At 41.2% G+C, this 24,685-nt stretch overlaps 1 protein-coding gene across 4 annotated transcripts in view; it reads right to left on the bottom strand.

Annotated features, from left to right (window-relative positions):
* Nucleotides 1-24,298, bottom strand: part of snapc1b (small nuclear RNA activating complex, polypeptide 1b) — a 28,584-nt gene extending 4,286 nt beyond the window's left edge. For 2 of the 4 annotated variants that reach the window (XM_041214805.1, XM_041214808.1), the window contains exons 1-10: nucleotides 24,141-24,298; nucleotides 22,600-22,720; nucleotides 22,349-22,507; nucleotides 17,846-18,005; nucleotides 14,140-14,280; nucleotides 13,660-13,767; nucleotides 13,244-13,399; nucleotides 8,777-8,842; nucleotides 5,177-5,239; nucleotides 3,552-3,678 (exon numbers count right to left, since the gene is read on the bottom strand). In XM_041214805.1, coding sequence (XP_041070739.1) covers nucleotides 3,552-3,678; nucleotides 5,177-5,239; nucleotides 8,777-8,842; nucleotides 13,244-13,399; nucleotides 13,660-13,767; nucleotides 14,140-14,280; nucleotides 17,846-18,005; nucleotides 22,349-22,476 — 949 coding nt within the window. In that variant the 5' untranslated portion in view covers nucleotides 22,477-22,507; nucleotides 22,600-22,720; nucleotides 24,141-24,298. Of the gene's footprint in view, nucleotides 1-3,551; nucleotides 3,679-5,176; nucleotides 5,240-8,776; nucleotides 8,843-13,243; nucleotides 13,400-13,659; nucleotides 13,768-14,139; nucleotides 14,281-17,845; nucleotides 18,006-22,348; nucleotides 22,508-22,595; nucleotides 22,721-23,849; nucleotides 24,101-24,140 lie in introns of those variants that run through there. The other 2 variants (XM_041214806.1, XM_041214807.1) reach the window with 2 other exon arrangements.
* Nucleotides 24,299-24,685: the final 387 nt, after the last annotated feature.

Here is a 24,685-nt window from a genome sequence, read left to right as displayed (position 1 = left end):
GCTGAATAAGAAAGAAATAGCTCAAAAACGAATTATTCCTTTGGTAGGGTAGGGGAAGAATGGAAAATAGCAGGGAAGAATGGTGAATATATAACAATGATATAAAATGGATACTTGCTCTCCTGCTCTTCCCCCATTTAAATAACATTCTAAATCTTTATTAGGGTCTGTACTTATCACTGGAATGCTGAGCTAGCTGCTCCTAGTTCCCAAGGTAACTGCTCTATTTTCCTTAGCTGCATATTGAGAGGCAACAGGCTTACTTTAATAGAATCTTCAATGACCATGACAGTAAGTAATTCAGTCACAAAATCCAATCCTACTGCATGAAATGAGAATGGGTACCAAAATATTTAATGTGCATAAACCAAGACCCTAAAATGCTGCATTCTGTCAAAGAGTCTATACTGACTATTAGATCAGGATGTGATTTTGATCAGTATTGTAAAAGTCATCACCATATAATTTTAGGTGATCTGTTGAATGTGGAAGTTGGTAGGGTGGAACAATGGAGCCCTACTGTAGTTTTGGGAGGAGAGGGCAAACGGGAAGAGGTGGGCACAAATGTGCAGAAATTAGAACAGACATGATTGGGGGCCCTGTCAACCATGGTTATTGCCCTGAAACATTAACTCTTATTTCGTCCTTCACAGAAGCTGCGAGACCTGCTGAGTATTTCCAGCATCCTTAGTATTTTGCTCAGGACGTTAAATAGAGTAGACAAGATAAACCCATGGCCCATAAGCAAGAACACCATCTCCTGATGTTGAGTTGAACCCAAAATATGCACACGCGCACCCATCTCACATTGTACCCACCCACGCATGCACAGTTTTCCCCATTAGTCAGGTATATGATATTACACAGGCTCTGCTGCCACAGAGCCGCTCTGTGCCACTGGTTGGGGTTCTCGGGCCACCAGGACTGGGAAGTTGCACCTGGCACTGGAGCTGGGCCCCAGGGATCGGGCGTCTGTTCACCATTCCCTCCCTCAGCCTGTGTGACAGGTGGCTGAGTTCCTGGGGCAGAATTTTACCCTTGGTGGGCGGGCTCAGCTGGGGCGGTTGGATAGCTGACTGCCGCCCGCGATCGGGGCCGGAAGGCGATTTTCCACTGGCGGGCCTAAAAGCGAGCAGCAGCGCTCAGTGCTGCCTGTGCAACGGAGGGGGGCAAGTGGGACAAACACAAACTTCACGCATGCACACAATTGAGCGCTTGAAAATCTCCCCAAGGCACAGAGCTGCCTCAGGGAGGTGAAGCGTTTTTAATAAAAAAAATGTAATAAAACATGTCCCCTCATGTGACTCTGTCACATGAACAGGGACATGTTATTCATTAACTTTTAAAGCTTTTGTTTTATTTTTATTCCTGTCTATGGATGAGGCTTCCAAAACCTTTCCAACTGCCCGCCAACCAACAGGTCTTATAATTGTTGGTGGGCGCACTGCTGTCTCCAGTGAGCACCCACCAACCGAACTATCCCGCGTTGACATCAGAACCCTCAGCCAAGGTCAATGTGTGTCATTTCATGCTCAAGCAGGTCAGGCACGCGCCTGCCCACCGAGTGAAAAATTCTGCCCCTGGTCACAGTCTCCCAAACCCAGGCTCCCTGTGGTCAGAATCTGAGTTGCTACTTTTCAGTGTCTCTGCACTAAGGTTCTAAACATTATTCAACGGTTGTTTTGCTAGTTAAACAGAGGAAATGTAATAGGGATGGAAAAGGACTATTATTGAGATTAAGCATATTATATAGTATGTGGTTTATTAAGGTATGTGGGCTATATCATTAACACAGGCACTACAACTGCACATATGCAGGAAGTGTGTCCTCGGTTGTTCCGGCATCACCAGATACAGCTAAGCAAGAAATACTAATAAATAACTTCCTGAATCATTTGCAGTTGGCCTTTATTAAGCTGGTGAAATGCAAAGTTAAAGCAGGTCTCAGGAAGAACAACCTCATGTAAAGAGCAAGTATAATTTCAAATGGATTTTGGGTTCATTCTAGAGTCAATTAACTGACACAACCTTGAAAATGGATGACATAAAATCTAAGCCCTTTCTCATCTGTTTTGACCCTATCCAAATAATCCAGTAGCAATGAAATGAGAACACTTTGTGATGACTCATTCCTTAATATTTCGAGGCTATCTCCTGGACTTTTGTATTTGTTTGTGAGGTCTGACACACAGAGACACAAAATGTTGAAGCTGCTGAGAAACCCACAAAGTAGCTTCCATTTGCTGGATATAAAGAACAGGTTATTGTCCAATAGAGTAACTTCATTTATCTATACCAGAGAACCTATAGAGATCAGCAACAGGCAAGAATTAGGGACCACCAAGTGTGCAGGGGTAACAGCTGGAGTTTAGCCAATGGAGCACTGACAAGCTCATTTGCCAAAACCATGCTGCCTTAGTGGGACATTAGTTTGTAAGTTATTTAGATCTAGTGAGAAAAATTCCAACTCGCAGCAAGCAATCTATTTCAGAATTAGAACAGTCACTTGCACTCATCATCATCAGTAGTGAAAAGTCTAAAAGTAATGTTTAGTGGGCAGATCACATGGATTTTGCAGTAGTGATCAGTACTGAGTTTTAAACTATTTCACCTTTCAACATCATTGGGTTTTTTTTTTAGGACTGCCATCTTGCGAACATGAACAAAGGAATCAGCGTGCCACTGAATTAATAAAAACAAAGCATGAAAATGGTTGTTTGTTCTATGATCCTTCCCTGCAGTTTATTATCAACAAGTCATCCTAACTAGAAAGACCATTTAAACTGTTTGCTCAAATAGTCAAGAATTTTCATGTATAAAATACAAAATATCAACTATCCTCCACCCCCATAATTGTGACACTAATAGAACATTTTTCATGCAGGCAATGCAACTATCTCTAATATCAAGTAGCAATTTTCAGACATAAAACAGAAAATGCTGAAAATATTCAGGTCAAGAAAGAAGTGCATGTTTCAATCAATGAATTCCAGCATCTGTAACATTTTGCCACAGTTACTTTCTGATGTTTGTTAAAGCATTCACCTGATCTGCAATTTTTAAAACTTCATTCAAGGGATGTGGGCGTCGATGGCTAGGCCAGCATTTATTGCCCATCCCTAATTGCCCTTGTTCAGATGGCATTTAAGAGTCAACCACATTGCTGTGGATCTGGAGTATATGGGGGTCTGTTTAGTCCCCATCTGGAGACCCTAAAGGACATTAGTGAACTAGATGAGTTTTTCCGAGAATCAACAATGGTTTCGTGGCCATTTTTTTTAAAACTGCATTCAAATTTCACCATCTACTGGATTTGAACCTGGGTCCCCAGAGCATTAGCCTGCATGTCTGGAATACTAGTCCAGTGACAATACTGCTATGCCACCAGCTCCGGCAAGGTTACATGAAAACAAATACCTATCTTTCTCTAGAAGTGCATCAAAAAAGGTTTTTCAAGGGTAGATCTGACTAAAGCATTCATTAAAAACCTGAGGAACATTGAAGAGGGCTCCAATCTTGAAAAGAATCCATAACACATTTTGAAAAATTACCTTTTTCTTTGTCTTGCTTTCTCACTGAGGAGTTCCTACTTCTTGGGGGTTTCTTCACTCGTCCCCAATCAGACCCAGATTCTGAAGACTCCATTTTTATTTGGCGATGCCGTCTGGACTTAGATGCCTTCAGATAAAACATCATTTTTGAAAACAAAATAGTGACTTTTACTTTTAATAAACACTTTAACCTCACAACATTGTTATGAATGTGAAACAATGTAAAAGACACGTGCCAAGGTATTAAATCCTGAGCAAGTGCACTGAAACATGAAGAACAGAAACCCAAGTAAATGGTTTACCCCAGGCCAGTCAACGGGCTTACTGGATCAAACCTACAAAAGTAGATGGTAACAGGCAAGAATACAAAGATACAGATGAAGATTGCGATGTAAAAAATAAAAGTTACAAGTCAATATCATCTTAGAGTTTCACATGTCATGGACTGAAATTGCTGTGTTTAGCCTGCGACATTCCAGCTGGTAATTTCAAGTCAGGGGACGCACTCCTGGCTCCACAAGAAAACCGCCCTATAGTTGACATCCACTAGGGTGGCAGGGGTTGGGGGGGTTGAAAAGTCAGAAATTGGTGACTAGTTTTGTGAAGTGCTTAACAAGCAGTGGGTCAGTAATTAAGATATTCAAGGAGTCTAATGCCTGCTTTATGGGTCCACCCAGAACACAAAAAAATGGGAACCAGTGCGATTAATGCCCAAATAGGTTAGGTGCAAGCAGTTGTTCTTCTAAATTGGTGCCTTCTTTAAACCAAACAGGTGCAATACATTCCAATTTCTACCTGCTAAGAACACAATATCTTTATGGATAGGGAAAAGCATATAAACATGGTGGAAAGTAAGAATCTTTGTCTTGTATTCTAATCATGCCGCTTCATGAAAAGCAATGTCTACAAATAATTGTAGACAATCTGCATAGTAACCCTGAACAAATGACATGATGCAAAACAGAAACCACTAACTAACTATGTCGGGAAACAATTATACTTTAATTAAAATCTTCTAAAAATCCTTAAAATCATTATTATTCCTTCCCCTGCCTAGTTTCCAATTATCTCCCAAAAAGGGCACTTTGCTGGTGTAAGGGTTCCTGGACAGTAACAATAATCCTCCAGTGCCTTCCATTAGTGACTAGTCTTCAAGTGCAAGCCCCAACAATGAGTATTAGATGACTCATTAGATTCTGAGGACCATCACATCGGAACCTCATCAGCTGGTTCCATGCACAGGCTAACATCCACAGGAGTCAATCAGATATTCTTCAAAAGTGAGAATCCTGGTAAACTGCTCCTTTACCGAGAGAAAAGGAGGTTAGCTGCACTGCTATACTTCTGCCTATTGAGATCAGCTAACTCAGCAAAGACTAGAGATCAACCCACACTCAGAGAAGCACTTATTCATCTTACAGCTTTTCATAAGAAGTATACATTAATGTTCAGGTCTAGAATCAAACTCAGATCATCTCAAGTGAAGTTTACATCACTACCCACCAAGATTATGCCATCAGTTCTCCAGTAATGTTAAACATTGGTCATTGCAATCATTCTTTATCAATCATCTGTAATAAGAGATATCCAGTTATTTAACGAAAATGAGTATTTGGTATACAGACCTTCACTGCTGAATTGTACGATTTTGACTTTATCTTTGCTAGGGTCTGTGCACGGCTGGAGCCCTAGAAAAAACATACACCCACTTGAACCAGATTCAACATTACTTTATATACTTAAAGAATACAAACTAGAGCAATAAGTAGTTTTGCTAAATGACACAAACAAAAGCAAAAATACTGTGGATGCTGAAAATATGAAAGTAAAAACAGAAAGTGCAATAAAAACACAACAGGTCTGGCAGCAACTGTGAAGAGAGAAACAGAGTTAAAGTTTTGAGTCCAATCTAACTCTTCGGATGCTGCCAGACCTGCTGCGTTTTTCCAGTACTTTCTGTTTGTATTGCTAAATGACAGTTCTTTTTGTTCAGGTTTAATAGATTTTTTTCATTACATATTCACGTCTATTGTAATATTAAAAAATATTTGGTTAGTAAGGCTGAAGTTGATAAGATGGTACCTCAGTTTTGGCCCAACAGTAGGTAGACTTTTGAGTATAATATTGAGATTGGGAGTCAATACACGAATATGTTTATGCACTGATTTCAGAGGGGAGAATTTGCCATCAGATACAAATCAAAACGACATCCCAATAATTGTACAATTATTTTTGCTTTTGCTTCCTTCTCAAACAAATGTGCATATTAATGTAAATATCTTCGATCAATAATATTGTAACAATGTGACACCAAGGCATTTTGCTCATGAGAAGAAGCTGATATTGTAGGGGTGCTTCATGCAGTAACTCAGTGCCTTCTATTGCAGCCTTGGCCAATGAAAATTGCTGACCAGCCATAGGTGTAGCTATAGTGACAGTGCTTTAGTAGAAAATACCTTAAAAACACTCGTATAAAACTTGTACATCACATGTATATTTACTTAAGCATCTATCATCATTTATTATTCAAGCACTTAATCAAAAACACACGTGCACTGATTTTCATCTTGGTGTTTTGCAAAAAAACGCGTAAAAATAATTGAAGTGCTCATGCATACATCTTCAACTACAAGTACCGAGATCTCATGCCCAATGATGGTGTTTGTTGCTCATTTTTTTGTTACTAATCCAAAATCTGCATTTCTCATTGTGGTTAGCCACATGTGGTTAATATATTGGGTAATGCTATTCTATTCCATCATGCTCAAAAGGCATGCCCTGGCAACCTTGGATGCTTAATTGACAGCGTTCCATGTACAAGACTACCAATTTAGAATACTTTACAATTATTATATGTTGAAGAGAGGAAAGATTAAGGGTGTGTACATCTCAATGAATTTATCTTGCCCCCCCCCCATTAAAAGGTTAACCTTCTGCATCCATTCTAATTAACATGGTTATTAGCTAATTGTGAATGCCCATTCTAAAAGTATATCCACACGAACAAGGTGACAGAGTCATCTCCAGAACTTGGTTGCACATAGTTTCCATAGATAACTAATAAAGCAAGGCACTTCTAATGGTAACTATCTTGCAAGAACTTTACCCAGCCCCTGGTGAAGGTATGGCAGTCTAATTTATCATAGAGCATTAAAGCAATTGTGCAAGTGGCAGTTCAGACTTTTAGCTGTTGTTCAATCAACACAATATAAATGAACAGGATCTGAGTGAGTACTGCAGAACCACTCAAAGGCTTCTGCAATATAAATGAACTATAAGTCTCAGAGAAACCAATACTGCAGCATGTTCTCATAACCTGGAAACCAATAGCTCGACTTTTGCAAATCTAATACTTTTCAAATTTACCACAGAAAAAACAGAACAGAATTTAGCAAGCTGAAGGTAATGTTGTATTTATGACTTATAGGTTCTGCTCAGCTCTCTACTGCTGCAAATTCTTTCTCGATTTTGTTTTATATTTATCAAGTGTCAGAATTATCTTCTAATCTATTAAAATCTCTGTAGCTACCAATTGTAAAAATAGTAGGAATCAGATACGCTTAATCATTTCACTACCTTATACTTTCCCCTCCCCTTCACGCATTAAAGCTAAAATTGCTGGGTTTCACAGTTACATCTGTGGGACAGTTATATCTATATAAAATGAATGTATAAGACAGGAAGAGATTACGGAGATAGAGAAGGGCAAGGCCATGGAGGGAATTTGAACACAAGGATGATCATTGAAATCGAGTCACTGGTGGACCAGAAGCCAATGTAGGATGGCGAGCACAGGGGTACCGGATGAATGGGACTTGCTACAAATGTTTCATCGCAAGTATTTTATATTAAGTCTCATTTGAAATAAATGATTTATCTGAATTCTCTCATATAAAACCAATCTTCTATTCTTCACCATGTCACTCTGTAGTGTAACCCATGGTCACATTGTAAAGTTAAATTAAAGTCTGAAAACTCCACAGGGCTGACAGGTGAATGAGACTTGACGCGAGTTAGGACATGGGCAGCAGAGTTTTGGAGGAGCTCAGTTTGTGTAGCTGAAAGATGGGAGGCTGGCCATGAGAACACTGTAACAGCCAGGATAACAAAAACTAAAGTGTCAAGAAAAGTTTCAGCTGTGGGTAGGTTAAGGCAGGGATGAAAAAAACATAATATTATGGTTGGGAATAGACAGGCTTTGCAATGTGAGATGATGTGGAGTGAGAAATTCTGCTGAGATCATATATAGCACCAAAGCTACGAACAGTCTGACTGCCAGAGAGAGCAATGGAGTCAGTGGCTAGGGAACAGAACTTCTGACGTTTTGAGGAAAACAACAAAGACAACTTAATGAAACCAATACCAACGCAACAAAACTAACTGAACTTTTCAACACTTCAACTGATCCACTTCCATAAGGAGGTTGGGTTTTTGCAAGACTCAAAGTGCAAAAGTTAATGCCTCCAATGATGATTGCAATTGGACTCAGTCTCCAGCTACAACCTGCTTTTAAGGTACTCGATTCAACCAAAGAAGCATCCAGGCTAAGGCTACCTTATGAAATTGTTAACAGCTTCCATCTTGCTGTGGAGTTCAGTTTTAATTTTGAATCACTTGTAATTTATCAAGTATGTGAAGAGTTATATATTGCTGTTTTTTCAGCCAAGACTGATCTAGTTCTAAAATGTCAAGAAAGATCAAGCAGCATTTTTGAAAAGTCAACAAAAGACTATCTCTGCTTGACTAAAATCCTCAAACACTTAGAATTGGTCAGTTAGTGCAAGCAGAGCACAATTAACTCCTATGTAAGAATCAAAGCCCTGTGTCAATGAATTTACAGTACAGCCTAGCAGAATCAAATATAATTCTGATCTACCGACAAGCTGTTAAAAATTAAAAATGCTGCAGTATTTGGAACTCATTTATGTGCATTGCAAAGTATTTTCTTCCTAATATGTAAAACTGGGCAGCTTTAAACAACAGACCATGTACTACCAGCATTTCCACAAATTCAGCATAGCTAGTGTTCATGAATAATTCACTATTCTTATATCAATTCTACTAAGAGAAAGAAACTTTGGCAAAGACAGACAATGCCAGGAATCAATACCCCATAGTCTCAGGTTTACTGGTAACATTAAGCACACATCTGTCAATGGAAATCAGAGGAAGCTGAAATCTCTGCCCAAGCACCAAGGTCAGAATTGTAGAGCCAGTCATCTCACCGTTTGCTCTTTAGATTCGTCGCGTTCAGAGCCCGAGATTCCTGGCTGGTCAGTCAACTTTGTGTTCTGTAAAATTTGAGATAAACAAACTGTATTATTTGTTTTCCTTAAATAATCAGCTTAATCTGAAACTACTGAATATTTATATGATACCAAAACCAGATTGGATGCATCCAGTCAGAAAGTTTGTCGGTCTTTACAGGTTAAAGAAAGATGAATCAGCACTGAAGCAAACATGGACAGACTACTGTTAAAATATTGAAGCAGAAGTCAGAGAATTTGCAGATCTTGCCATCTGCTTGTGTTTTACCAGATCACGACACTAAAGACATTCCAATATTCCAAAAGTTAGAAACTCAGTCCAGTTTCATATATAGCTTTACAGAGACAGACTTGAATATCAATGTGTAAGGAAAGACACTCCTGTCTGAACTGCACAATGAAGCAAAATACAGCCAGACATCTAAAATACTGGACCAGTAAATTCCATATCTGGCACAGCAAATACACATTTTAACTGACTGGCAACATTCTATCTTGACGAATGCAAACTCATTTCTACAATGTCAGCGCATATAACAATATAACATTTACACAGCACTATAAATGATGCTCTTGCAATGTCAATGCTTGTTAAAATGACAATGAACAACCTTTTTGTTGAGTAAATTAAAGGGCTGAAAGTAGGCACTGGCTTATAATTCACCAAGGTTACCAATCAAACTGATTCACAATAGCTGTCAGTACCTGAACTGCTGCAAGAGTAGACCACAAGTATAAGAGAGGCTAATCTTTTCACCCATGCAGTATTCTTATACTTCTTAGCAGTAACATGATGGCACTAGCACTATTTAACAATAAGGACATGAGTGTGGGGCTCAAGTGTTTGAGAGTGAGGATGAGGGCGAGTGAGTTAGCAGGGTTTTCATTCTGAGTCTTTATCCAGGACAGAACCTGATGCTGCCCCAGGCTTGAATGATTGCCAACAAAATGGCAATGCTCAGACATGAAGAATGTCGCTTCCGATTTCCACCCCTCTCTTGCTTTCACATGGTCCATCTCTGACACTTCCCTTCTCTTCCTTGACCCCTGTCTCCATATCTGGTGACAGGCTGTCTACCAATATTCATTACAAGCCCACCGACACCCACAGCCATCTCGACTACAGCTCCTCATACCCTGCTTCCTGTAAGGACTCCATCCCATTCCCTCAGTTTCTCCGCCCACTTTGCGTCTGTTCCAACGATCCCACCTTCCAAAACGGCACTTCTGACATGTCTTCCTTTTTCCTTATCCAAGGGTTCTTCTCCGCTGTGGTTGACAGGGCCTTCAACCGTGTCCGGCCTATCTCCCATACCTCTCCCCTCACCCCTTCCCCTCCCTCCCAGAACCATGATAGGGTCCCCCTTGTCTTCACTTTTTACCCCACCAGCCTCCACATTCAAAGGATCATCCTCTGCCATTTCTGCCAACTCCAACATGATGCCACCACTAAACACATCTTCCCCTCAAGCCCCTGTCAGCATTTCATAGGGACTGTTCCCTCCATGACACCGTGGTCCATTCCTCCATCACCCCCAACTCCTCATCCCCTTCCCATGGCACCTTCCCATGCAATCATAGAAGGTCCAACACCTGCTCCTTTATCTCTTTCCTCCTCACCGCCCAAGGCCCAAAAACACTCCTTTCAGGTAAATCAGTGCCTCACATGCACCTCCTTCAACTTGGTCAACTGTATTCACTGCTCCCAATGAGGTCTCCTCTACACTGGGGAGACTAAACACAGACTGGGTGACCGCTTTGCATAACACCTTTGCTCAGTTCGCAAGCATGACCCAGACCTCCCTGTCGCTTTCCATTTCAACACACCATCCTGCTCTCATGCCCACATGTCCATCCTTGGCCTGCTGCAATGTTCCAGTGAAGCTCAACGCAAACTGCAGGAACAGCACCTCATTTCCGATTAGGTACTTTACAGCTTTATGGACATAACATTGAGTTCAGCAACTTCAGACCATGAACTCTATCCTCCATCTTGACTCCTTTTTCAATCCAATTTCCACCACCCTCCCCCCATCCCACAGGGCCATTTGTCAATTGTTCTTATGTTTTGCGGTCACAGAGCGCAGAACCTTGTTCTGCTATTAACACATTCTGCCATCGTACCTTTATGCTACTATCAGCACCTTCTTTAGTCTTTAACACTATTAACACTCCCTTTGTCTTATGACCATGACATCTTTGTCAAATCTTTCCTGAGCTCCCATCTGTCCCTGACCTTTTATTTTGCTCCACCTTCTCCACCCCCACTTAAGTGGTATAAAATCCATCACATTTCTACCTCTCTTCAGCTCTGAAGAGGTATACGGACTCGAAACGTTAACTCTATTTCTCTCTCCACAGATACTGCCAGACCTGCTGAGTTTTTCCAGCATTTTCTGTTTTGATTTCAGATTTTTAGCATCCACTGTATTTTGCATTAGTTATTGTGAAGAATGTTGCCACTGGAATTGTGCTACAAGAATCAGAGTCTTCAGGAATGGAGAGAAATGGAGAAGAAAACAAACACACAGATGCAGCAACTCCATAAATCAGACATAGTTCAAATATTTCAGGCCCTTTGTGACAGCAAAAGATTGGTATCTGTGCAACAACACTCACAGCACAAATAAATTGTTGGTACCGAATGCTCTATGCAGAACAAGGTCTAGAGTGTTATACTGCCTATTTTTTTAAAGCTGCCCTCTTCTGTGCTGTGACCATTCTGAGTCTATTCAATTCACATTTTCTCTGTAGAAATGGATCAGTTTCACTATAAACACAGCCATTAATGGCAGCATCAAGACCAACTTAGAATGCCTCAAATGCTTTAAGCATTTGACATAAACTCATTAGTTTAAATGCCACATTTCATACATCTCTTGGCAGCTGACAGATTGCCTCTGCAATTACAGAAAGAATTCATCAATAACATTGTTACTGAAAAGTGATCAAATATTAGCCTCAGTAGAGGCTACTTTCACATAATTCACGCATTTGGTTTGTCATTTTTTTTGTCCCACTGTAAAAATATGGATGTTTCATCTTGTGCCAACAGGCTACCCCACATCAAAAGCTCAGAACTGATTAAGCCTCAACATACACAATATTGTCTCTATAAAGCATGAAGGTTCAAAGCCCCAGACATATTGCAGAACTACTTGCAGTGCTAAAATAAAGTGCGACAACTGCTCACTTAAAGTTGTGGCTGCATTCCTAAAAATCTCGACGAAGTGAAACGACTTTAAGTGAGTCATAGGTTCTCATGGGAAGTTAGTTTCTTCAGACATTTCTTGCCCGGAAAAAAATGTACAGGATGAAATACCATGCCATACCATACCATACATGTGCAGCACTGTGCATTCCTAGCTTAAATAACTTGCAAAATAAAATATATGACTACATATAAAATAACTACAATATACAAAATTAAATAATTTTGAAAAATTACAGGACTGTACCCACTACAGTGCAGTACACTGTTAGAATAATTGACCAGGCTCTATCTAGTGACAGGTGTTGGTCAGTGTGGTTAGCAGCTACCTGCACTGACCAACTTCTGCCACTAGATGGAGCACAGGACTTAGTGCGAGGTCAGGAGTGGAGCCAGAAAATGGGAACCACTGACAAACAGACCCCAATGATTCAGTAAGAACAGAGACCAGGAGAAAAGGGGTGGAGGAGGGGGGTGTGTGCCCCAAAGAGGGAGTCAGCAAGAGGGTAGGTGGAAGTGGGAGAAAGAGGGACTAAGGATGATGGTGGAAACACTGCAGAAAAAAGTCATGTGAGCAGACAGGCCACACAATAGGAAGTCTGTGGCAAACAGCATTAAAGTGAAGCCGGCAATGTTAAACTGATATATTAACAGTACTTTATTAATGATGTTAAAGCAAAACAACGTTAAGTGAGTCGACGTTAAGTGAGGACTTACTTATATAATGAGATGCGACAAAGAGAAAACAAAACTGATCCTCCTATTACCTTTTGCTATATATGGTCTGTTCTAACTGGGTCCCTAATTGAACCCAGGCTGTTGGCATCACTCTACATCACAAACCAGCTGTCCAACCAACTGAGCTAATTGACCCATCAGAGAAACTCGTAAGCAATGATGGCCTTACAAGAATCTGATAACTTGGCCCAAAAGGAAGGTCACCTGGCAACCCTCCTTTAGCAGAATGGTACAATATATATGAGGGACAAAAGAGTACAGAACTCTTTGTTCTAAAGTCTTACAAGTGTTTAAGTCACTGACAAATTATACCTGCATTTCTAGCTCTGCATTCACTAAAATTAAAGTTATAAGTAGAGATAGAAATTCAGTCCACTGAGGAAACGTCTCGTTTATCTGAAATCAATCTCACTGGCACCTCAGAACGAATCACAAATATTTTCTCACATTGCACATAGTTCCACAACAAATTTTACCTTATTCTCTTGCCACTGCTGAAATTCCACTGTTATGTTCTTCAATTCAGACACAAAGTCTGCTCGAGTTAAACTTAATGCCTTGTCTAGCTGGGTTTTGTTTGCAGAGATCATACGTTTCATTGTTTGATAGTGCTCATGGATATTCATAAGTTCCTTTAAAAAGACACAGATTTAAGAAAAAGAAAGCTTATTAATATCACTGTACAAAATACAAAAAAATAATCCCCCTTGCTTGCTCTTTTTCCTTATTTGGGGCAAAGTTTGACAGGTTCTGTCACCCTTAGCCTCAGCTGACTGCCCATGTTTCAAGCGTGAATGTGAATATAGCATAAGACCTGTGTTTTACTGCAGTGATGTTCTGAATTCAGTCTCCAAAGGTTTTCAACCTAAATCATTCTCCAGTATGGTCTTACCTCCAAAACATCAACAGTAATGAGCTCAGACACCAGGTTAGACTTCTCTCGGAAGTTCTCGTTAACAGTAACATTGGGCATTTTTCTCCTCCTCTTATTGTAAGCGAGCTGAAAAAATATAAAAGCAAGTTCTCAGAGGTAAAGTGCTTTTTTTTAAGAAAGGAAATTTATTCCTACTTAAATATTTGCACACAGAATTTATTGCCCAGTTTGAGAAAAAAGTGAAAAATAGTTATAATACAAAGATCTACAGCATGACATTGCAACCTGGAAAATACATCATATGATGAACAAAGATTTAACACTTCCCTATCAAACACCTCTATATTTAAATAACTACTTAAATTAACAGATGGACCTGATGTGGATTGATTCCCCCATTACAATACAGAAAGAAATTTGATCTTTTCCTTTAAATGTTTATGTACTGTGCTCAACTTCCAACAAAACTGCAGTTAGAATTCAAAAATTAACACTTACCAACTTCGGCATCGCTGTGAAATGGAAGGCTTTGTCATTTAGGAGCTTTTTCAGAACATACACAGCATCAAAATGCTCTGCATTCACCATTTCCTCTTGGCAACTCAACACTTCATCCCAGTCCTTCAATGCCACCCTTATCTGCACATAATACAGATTTAACTGTTCATTATATAAACATTTGTAAGGTATTTAATTCAAACTCTATCATGGCACTAAGCACTGAGGAGAGTAACCTTAGGCTTCCATTACTGACAGGTTTGAGTCTGAGTATAGACCTATGGCTAGATTATAATCATGAGGAGACAAAATTCAAATAAAACCAAGATCTATGCAGCAAAGTAGGAAAGAACAGTTGAACTTACACAGAATGTACAACATAGAAACAGGCCATTCAGTCCAGCTGGTCCATAATGGTGTTTATGCTCTCAATAAAACCTCCTCCCAACCTTCTTCATCTAACCTCATCAACATATCCTTCTATTCCTTTCTTCCTTGCGTGTATTTAGCTTTCTTAAATATGTTTAAGCTATTCACCTGAACCACCCCTCCTACCACATTTTAATCAGTCTGTGAAAAGAAAGAAAGACTTGCATTTATACAGCCCTTTTCATGACCACCGGTTATCTCAAAGCGCCAATGAAGTACTTTTTACACTGTAGTCGCTGTTGTGATGTGGGAAACATGTCAGCTAATTTGCACAAACAGCAATATGATAATGACCCGATAATCATTTCTTTTGTGATATTAATTGAGGGGTAGTATTGACCAAGTCACCAGGGAAAACTCCCCTGCTCTTCTTTAAAATAGTACCACAGGATGGTTTACATCCATTCGAGCAGGCAGATGGGGGCTTGGTTTAACATCGCATCTGAAAGATGGCACCTCCAACAGTGCAGCACTCCTTCAGCTCTGGAATGGGAATTGAACTCAGAACCTTGTGGCCCAGAGCTGAGAGTGCTCCCAACTGAGCCATGGCTGACAGTCTGGGTAAAATAGTCTCTTCTGGATTGGATTACTTGTGACTCTTAATTCTGGCTCCAAGTTTTGGTCTCCCCTGCAAGTGAAAAAATCTGAAGTATATTTGAAAGCTTGAGAGACAAGGAAAATAGTACAAGACTCCAGTGATATTTACAATGGTGCAATAATCAAACAGGTAGCAAAACCAATGATCACACAACAGACTTTACTAGGGTAATAAAAGCAAAGAACTGCAGATACTGGAAATCCAAAACAAAAACAGAAACAGAAATACCCAGAAAAACTCAGCAAATCTGGCAGCATCGGCAGAGAAGAGGACAGTTGATGTTTCGAGTCCTCATGACCCTTCAACAGAACTAAGTAAAAATAGGAAAGGGGTGAAATATAAGCTGGTTTTAGGGGGGTTGGGGGGGTGGTTGTTGGGACAAGAAGCCAGTAATAGGTGGAGATAACCAAAAGATATCACAGACAAAAGGACAAAGAGGTGTTGAAGGTGGTGATATTATCTAAAGGAATGTGCTAATTAAGAGTAGAAAGCAGGACAAACAAGGTATAGATAGACCTAGTGGGGGTGGGGTGGGGGGAAGGAATACTAAAAAGGCTAAAAGGTAGAGATAAACAATGGGTGGAAATACATTTAAAAATAATGGAAATAGGTGGGAAAAGAAAAATCTATATAAATTATTGGAAAAAACAAAAAGGAGGGGGAAGAAACAGAAAGGGGGTGGGGATGGAGGAGAGAGTTCATGATCTAAAACTGTTGAACTCAATATTAAGTCTGGAAGGCTGTAAAGTGCCTAGTCGGAAGATGAGGTGCTGTTCCTCCAGTTTGCGTTGAGCTTCACTGGAACAATGCAGCAAGCCAAGGACAGACATGTGGGCAGGAGAGCAGGGTGGAGTGTTGAAATGGCAAGCAACAGGGAGGTCTGGGTAATGCTTGCAGACAGACCGAAGATGTTCTGCAAAGCGGTCACCCAGTCTGCTTTTGGTCTCTCCAATGTAAAGGAAACCGCATTGGGAGCAATGAATGCAGTAGACTAAGTTGAGGGAAGTGCAAGTGAAATGTTGCTTCACTTGAAAGGAGTGTTTGGGTCCTTGAACGGTGAGGAGAGAGGAAGTGAAGGGGCAGGTGTTGCATCTTCTGTGGTTGCATGGGAAGGTGCCATGGGAGGGGGTTGAGGAGTAGGGGGTGATGGAGGAGTGGACCAGGATATCACGGAGGGAACAATCCCTACGGAATGCTGCGGGGGTGGGGGGGGGGTGGTGAAGGGAAGATGTGTTTGGTGGTGGCATCATGCTGCAGTTGGCGGAAATGGTGGAGGATGATCCTTTTAATGTGGAGGCTGGTGGGGTGATAAGTGAGGACAAGGGGGACCCTATCATGTTTCTGGGATGGAGGAGAAAGCGTAAGGGCGGATGCGCGAGAGATGGGCCGGACACAGTTGAGGGCCCTGTCAACCACCGTGGGTGGAAAACATCGGTTAAGGAAGAAGGAGGACATGTCAGAGGAACTGTTTTTGAAGGTAGCATCATCAGAACAGATGCGATGGAGGCGAAGGAACTGAGAGAATGGGATGGAGTCTTTACAGGAAGCGGGGTGTGAGGAGCTGTAGTCGAGGCAGCTGTGGGAGTCGGTAGGCTTGTAATGGATATTGGTGGACAGTCTATCACCAGAGATTGAGACAGAGAGGTCAAGGAAGGGAAGGGAAGTGTCAGAGATGGACCATGGGAAAATGATGGAGGGGGGGAGATTGGAAGCAAAATTAATAAATTTTTCCAGGTCCCGACAAGAGCATGAAGCAGCACTGAAGTAATCATCGATGTACCAGAGAATGAGTTGTGGGAGGGGGTCAGAGTAGGATTGGAACAAGGAATGTTCCACATACCCCATAAAGAGACAGGCATAGCTGGGGCCCATGTGGGTACCCATAGCCACACGTTTTATTTGGAGGAAGTGAGACGAGTTTAAAGAGAAATTGTTCAGTGAGAGAACAAGTTCAGCCAGACGGAGAGTAGTGGTGGATGGGGATTGTTCAGGCCTCTGTTCGAGGAAGAAGCTAAGGCCCCTCAGACCATCCCTATGAGGGATGGAGGTGTAGAGGGATTGGACGTCCATGGTGAAGAGGCGGCGGTTGGGGCCAGGGAACTGGAAATTGTTGATGTGACGTAAGGTGTCAGAGGAATCACGGATGTAGGTGGGAAGGGACTGGACAAGGGGAGAGAGAAGGGAGTCAAGATAGCGAGAAATTAGTTCCATGGGGCAAGAACAGGCTGACATGATCGGTCTGCCGGGACAGTCCTGTTTGTGGATTTTGGGTAGGAGGTAGAAGCGGGCCATCCGAGGTTGGGCGACTATCAGGTTGGAAGCTGTGGAAGAAAGATCTCCAGAGGAGATGAGGTCAGTAACAGTCCTGGAAACAATGGCTTGCTGTTCAGTGGTGGGGTCATGGTCCAGGGAGAGGTAGGAGGAAGTGTCTGCGAGTTGACACTCAGCCTCCGCGAGGTAGAGGCCAGTGCACCAGACAACAACAGCACCACCCTTGTCAGCGGGTTTGATGACAATATTAGGGTTGGACCTGCGAGAACGGAGTGCGGTAAGTTCAGAGAGAGACAGGTTAGAATGGGTGAAAGGAGCAGAGAAATTGAGACGACTAATGTCACACCGAAACACGAGGCGTACCCCAGCTATGCCTAGTGTACTTTACTAGGGTAATGTTGTGCTTACCTTTTCCTTCGGCTGACAAAGCTGTGTATTGTATAGTCCGTAAAGAAGGTACAAGCCTCCAAACCGGATCTGAAAGCTATAAGGTGGGAAAAAATACTGACTTGCCAGGGCTAACACTCCCCTCGTGAACTTTCTGCCATCAGTTTTTCCCATTTTTCCACTAGAAAAGAACAAATGTGCTCATGTCAACTCTTTACATACTTATATGGATTTCAAAGTTATGGCATGCACCATTAATTGAATCTACATATTATTCAGCTCCATCTCTAAACCAAAAGAGCAGATGGGCACAGCAAGCTCCTGTGGCAAGACGCTGTGCTCAAAACTGACATGGTGAACTAAATTCCTGGGCTGCTACTGAAGTCTTTTTCTTAACCCTAGGAAATGGAGTTGTGGTTCTAAGAAGCTACAACTTTAAATGTTACAGTTTGTTGCGAGAGAAATTTCCTGCAGCCATTGATGTTTGTCACTGCTGAGTCCTTGGGAGCACAGTATTCAAATCTAAAGTTCTTGCTTTGTGTTTTAGCCACTAATTACAAAGAGCAGTAGAGTAAAAAAAAGTTGTAAAATTGTGAAGTCTTTTTAACAACGACTTGTTTTTAGTCAGTGCCTTTAATATAGCAAAACATCTGAAGATGCTTCACAGGAGTGTTATCAGAGATGTCATGAATATATGATAATTTTCATAATATTGTGATTTATTGTAAAGGTAAGTTAATGGCGGGGTTCAGATTAGTTTCTCTGTGTGGATGTGTGTGTATGTGGAGGATTTAATTGAATTAGAGTCAGCTGGTCTTGAGTGTTCAACAGTGAAGCTGAACTTTTAGAATGTGAGGTGTGAGGAACATTTGCAATTTTAGATAAACCAGAGCATTTTAGAAAAACCAGAGTAGTGAATTTCAAAGAGGTGGCAAGGTGTTACACCTAACCATAAGAGGCTAAGCCAAACAGTGTGTTTATTTTTCCCAAAGATTACTGATAATATGAGTACTATGAGTACTAGCTAGGAGTTATCATAGAAGTGATTTGTAGACTTATGTATGTGCTTAAAATCATTTATTTTATTAATAAATGTTTAATTTAGTTTTGTAAAAAAAAACTCTAAGTCTTAGTGGGCTCATTACTACTGAATTCAAGGCACACATCTCCAAATAAAGGACAAATTGCAAAAAATGGCAGCTGTTTCAAGTTTCCCTCTGAGATTTGAGCAGCTCAGCATTTACCATCCACTGTGCCATGACAGAGAAAATTTGACATTTATATTCATTTTGGCAGGAAGAACTTGGAGAGACAATAAAGGGTATAGTTGTAAAGGAGGTGCAGGAGCAGAGGCACCTGGGCATGTATGTGCATAACTCACTTAAGGTGGCAGAACAGGTTGAGAGAGCAGTTAATGAAGTATACAGCATCCTAGACTTTATTAATAGGGGCATAGCGTATAAAATCAAGGAAGTTATGGTAAACTTGTATGGAATACTGGTTCGGCGTCAACTGAAATAGTGTGTCCAGTTCTGGGTGTTACATTTTAGGAAAGACGTGAACACATTAGAGAGAGTGCAGAAAAGATTCACAAAATTGGTCCCAGGGATGAGGAACTTTAGTTATGTAGATAGATTGGAGAAGTTGGAATATTTTGCTTGGAGAAGAGAGGGTCGAGAGGAGATATGATAGAGGTATTCAAAATCATGAGGGGGCCTGGACAGAGTAGATGGGGAATAATTGTTCCCATTGGTTGAAGGGTCGAGAACAAGAGGACAAAGGTTTAAGTTAATTGGCAAAAGAAGCAATGGAGACATGAGGGAAAACATTTTTACACAGTGAGTGGTAAGGATCTGGAAAGCATTCCCTGGGAGTGTGGTGGAAGCAGGTTCAATCGTGACATTCAAGGAGGAATTGGATTGTTATCTGAAAAGGAAGAATGCGCAGGGCTAAGGGGAGAAAGCAGGGGAGTGCACTAGGTAAATTGCTTGTACAGAAAGTATGCTGAAAGGTCTCCCTTCATGCTGGAGCAATTCTGTGAATCTGTGATATTTATACTACAGAAAGAGTGATGTAACAAGGTGCACAAAATGTTCCAAATTACATATAAATGTATTTCAGTGTCATCTCATCATCAGCAGAGATATCTGTGCTCTTTCAATTCTGACTTCTTCAGCATTCCTGATTTTAGTTGATCCACCAATGGAGGCCATGCTTTCAGCTTCCTCGGTCCCTGAATCTGGTATCCCCTACCTAAACCTCTCTGCTTCTCTTTCCTTCTTTAAGAAATGCCTTAAAACCTACCTCTTTGACCAAGCTTTTTCCACTGCCTTCATATCACCTTATGCGGCTAGTGTCACATTTTGTTTGTTTAGGAATAGGCAATAAATGTTGGCCTTGCCAGCAATGCTCACAACCCAGGAATGAATTTTTAAAAACACTCCCATCATGCCTTGGGATTACATTAAAGACACTATTTAAATGAAAATTGTTGTTACTGAGAATTGGAGCATCATTAATACTTACAATTTTGTTTATACTGATACAGAGTACAAGCAGTCTGATGTGATCTACAATAGGGATTCTCAACTATTGGTCTGCGAGGTATCTGGCAAAAATAAATTCCCACAGGATAATCGCTCAATGATATCCGGGTCTGCCAATGGAAACCACTGCTTGGCCCCAGATGGCCATGGTCACTGGTTCACTACATTGGCAAGGAGACAGCGTCCAGTCTCAGCAGACATAACAGGACAAGAGGAAAAGCGAGAGCTGGTCGGCCGTCAACAACATCGGTCTCATCAGCACTCTATCAGCTCCAACAACACCTTCCCAACCTTAGTGATAGTTTACTAACTTCAGTATAACTCTACCAACCTCAGTGAATGCTTGCTAAACTCAGTGACAGTCTCCTAACTTCAGTAGAGCTCTCAAAAATTACAACAGTCTTCTAACTTAAGCAGAACGCTACTAACCTCGGAGGCAGTCTTAACTTCATGATAAATCTAGCAACCTCCATACCAACCTATGAGCTTCAGTAACACTCGGCAGAACCTGACCAACCTCAGCCAGTTTACTCAGCTTCATTAACACTCAACCAAAATAAAAACTGCAGGATCAAGATAAATTACAAAGAACAGAAAAATATTGTTGGAAATGAATCATAGATACCAGATAGGGATACATTTTTAATTTGATACTTCCACAACTTGACAAAATTGTTGTTCCGCACCAGCTACATGTTTTGCATTAATAAAAACAGTAACAATAAATATGTTTAATTGTATAACTCGTTGTTATACAGGAAGAACGCTTGCATTGTGTGACAGGGGATCTGAAGAATTTTTATCACATGGGGGAAGGACGCCTCAAAACAAAAAGGTTGAGAATTACTGGCTTACAAGGTTTCTGCCTGCATTAGAATTGAGTGCCAAAAATACTAGAGCTGTGGGATGAGGGGGGAGGGGCGATTGGAAAACGATCAAAGAATTACCTGGTACTTCTACACACCTTAATTTATTACCTACATGTGTGATCTTCTAACTTTATATTCTGCTTAGAACATTCCCTATATGATGCAGGGAAGAGTGGTCAGAGTAGATGTGGTAGATTTCCTTTCCTGAAGAAAATCAATGAACCAGTTGGATTTTTGCAACAAGGTAGGGTCACTTTCTGGTTCTATGACCAGATTCAGAGAATGCAATTTCACAACTTGTTCTGAACACTTGACCTCTGGATTGCTAGCCCAGTATCATAACCAACAGGTTTGTGCCCAGGTTACAGTACCTTTTCTTGTTTGAAGTATTTTAGGGTACCCAGATGAATACTTATTTAATAAAGATCAATATTTACATTTATAAGAGTCTCAAATCCTGACTTCATACTAGGCCAGTATAACGGTTTGAGGTTTTGGTACTTTTAAATCTTAATTACATAATAAGCATAATTTTAATACCTTCAAATTATTGAGAAGATGGTTACTTGAATTTGCTTACTACAGTTGATGATAAAAATTAGCTCCTGGAGTTGCCCTGAAGACCCAGTTGGTAAACACGGAACATAGCTGTGGCTGAGCTACTTTAATCATTGGTCCAAGCCGAGTAAATTGATGGCAACTGGGCAGCAGCAGGAGCACCTGGCCTCAGGGCCTCTGATTTAAGCAACACAAAAATAAGCCTGACCACCGCTGTTCCGAAGTAGAGTCATAGTGGGCTTGAAATGTTGACCCTATTTCTTTCTCCACAGATGCTGCCACGCCCGCTGAGCTTTTCCTCACACTTTCTGCTTTTATTTCTGACTGCAACTGGAATGGGCTCATGTTATGGTCTGGGGAAGAACTGAATCAGGTTCGGGTGTGATGCACTAGTTAAATATACTCAGCAATCGCTGTGACAGCTCACGGGTGAATAAAAGTCATTTGGACGAGATATTGGTGGGCAACCAATACCTTTAACAATGCAAGCCAGCAGCAGCCGTCAATGAATTCAAAGGGGAGAGCTTTTCATGGAAGAAAATGGTTCTTACTAAAAGATGGTGGAGAACTTCATGTCCCTCCAGATAGCGGAGAACTCCTCGTAGCGCACGCTTTCAGTCTGCTGAAAACGCAACAGCAGCCTCTCAAAATCAGTCTTTAAACCTGCTGTCAATGTCATGATTTCTGCAATGTCTGCAGTCACCGATAGTCTGTGAGCAAACAAAGATCAGACCATTAAAGATATATAAGATGGGGGCAAAAGCACTGAATATATTGTGTGCATAAAACATGGCTTACCTACTTTTCAAAACACAGTGGGACCTCACTGGATAAGCTTGTTGAGGCACTGAGTAGTTCAGCCACACAGATCACAAAGGTTCAACTGCAGACTGTGCCCAGACAGCACGTAACAACCAGAGGAACTGTGAATAGTAAAATCAGAGTATGGGTGAGCCATTCAACTGACAAAGTTGTACATTGCTAGCCTGCCATTGAGTTAGCTGACTTTGGTGTTTCTGGGTTAAGGAGGAAAACAAAACAAAAAAAAATTAACCTAGGTTTCCTATCTAGCAGCCACAATGGAAGTGAGTGCCTTAGTGCTGGGTGACATGAAAATGTCTGCCACAATTGCAATTTGATGAATCAACTAAATGCAGAATTTATACACAGTTAGCCTGCCAACTTGTCCCTCAAGATGGAACACCTCACTTCTTCATGATGTAGCTTGAGCATCACCACAAATTCAAAATAAAGACTGTTATCTATCAAGAAAATCTCAATTAACAACAAGTAAAAGATGTGACCATGGTCTTTGGTATTGCGCACATTCTCAGGTCATTTTCTAAGCAAGGTTACAACCAGTGGCCTTGCAGGGTACATGTTGAACTAATATGTTAGACAGCACAATGTTATCAAGTGATAGGACATGGGCTTAAATCCCAAAATTAGTCATTAAGTTTGGAAGTAAAATAAAAGGCATGCCTTTCCCTGACCCCAACCTGCCAACACTTAGAAAAACGGAAAGGCAAATAATCAATACCATCCATTAATCACAGAAAGCAATAATGATATTTAAATTAGCACACATTTTAGAGGCATGAATTCCCAATGTAAAAATATCAAGGTATCGATAAATAACAATGTCATTAGGCAATTATCATTGTCATGTCTGCAAATAGCACCTTAAAGGGATTTTCAATTTTAAACTGAGGATTGGGGTGTCATGGGTCACAAGCGTGCCACTGTTAAAAAAAATATTGCAGATACTGGAAATTAGAAAATGCTGGAAGCATTCGTCACTCAACCTCTGTGGAGAGAACAGAGGAGTTAAAAGTTACAGGTGCAGAACCTTCTTCGAGATCCCAGTTTCAAAGAAGAGAACACGTACAAATCTTTAACTTGCCTGTTAATCTCCACTGATGCTAAACACTGTTACCCTGTTTATTACCGACCAAACCATCACATTCATTACCAATCCCCTATGGACACAACAAAATGCAACAGCATGGAATAAAACACATCATGGACGGTGAGAACTGCTCTCATGTTTACCTTGAAGAAATGGTCTTAAAAGTAAACTGGAGATTGCAACAGGGGTTCTGGGCTGGGGAGGAGGTAAAGGACCACCAACATTACAGAATTCAGCAAATACAGGCACATGGCTCAGGTGATGTGGAATTTAAGACAGTTGCAGCTGTGCATCAAGAAGCTGTTTTAAAGTGTGTGTGTGTCCCCAGTAGGAATGGTGCCAGGGCACCAAGGCCCAGGCCACACACCCACAACTGCGCCTCGAGCCTCCCACCATCCCCCGGGCCCGCAGCTTCCAATGTGGCCTCGAGTTACCGTGTGTGCACCGGGATCCCCGTGATCGGCTCCACCTCAGGCCCCCGGGATCTCCGGGATCACTGGGATCGATTCCACCTCAGGCCCAGTTACCAAGCCCCAGCTGAGCGCCTTCCTCCAATGGGCCGTGTCAACGACGGCACCTCCGAGCGACCAAACACTGGAAGCGCTGTCCCGTTTCCGGCCTCCAGAGGGAGCACAGAGCAAATTAAAAAGCAAACTGATCAAATCTGTGTGTTCAAATCACCCATGCAAACAAAAGTTACGTGAAGCAGGACAAAGATTAACAAATATCTTTTTAAAAGATATAGGCAAAATAAATTGTAATACAAACTGCAAAAGCTACTTTTTAAAACTTACTAAGAGGATGTGGGCATCACTTCCATTTATTGCATATCCATAATGGCCTTGGAGAAGGTGGTGGTGAGCTGCCTTCCTGAACTGCTGCAGTGTATGTGATGTAGATGCACCCACAGGGCCGTTAGGCAAGGAGTTCCAGGACTTTGATCCAGCAACAGTGACATATTTCCAAGTTAGGATGATGT

Source organism: Carcharodon carcharias, chromosome 20 (assembly GCF_017639515.1).
Source record: "Carcharodon carcharias isolate sCarCar2 chromosome 20, sCarCar2.pri, whole genome shotgun sequence".
Taxonomy (NCBI): domain Eukaryota; kingdom Metazoa; phylum Chordata; class Chondrichthyes; order Lamniformes; family Lamnidae; genus Carcharodon; species Carcharodon carcharias.
The sequence above is the reverse complement of the archived record's forward strand: the minus strand, read 5'-3'. Positions and strand labels throughout refer to the sequence as shown.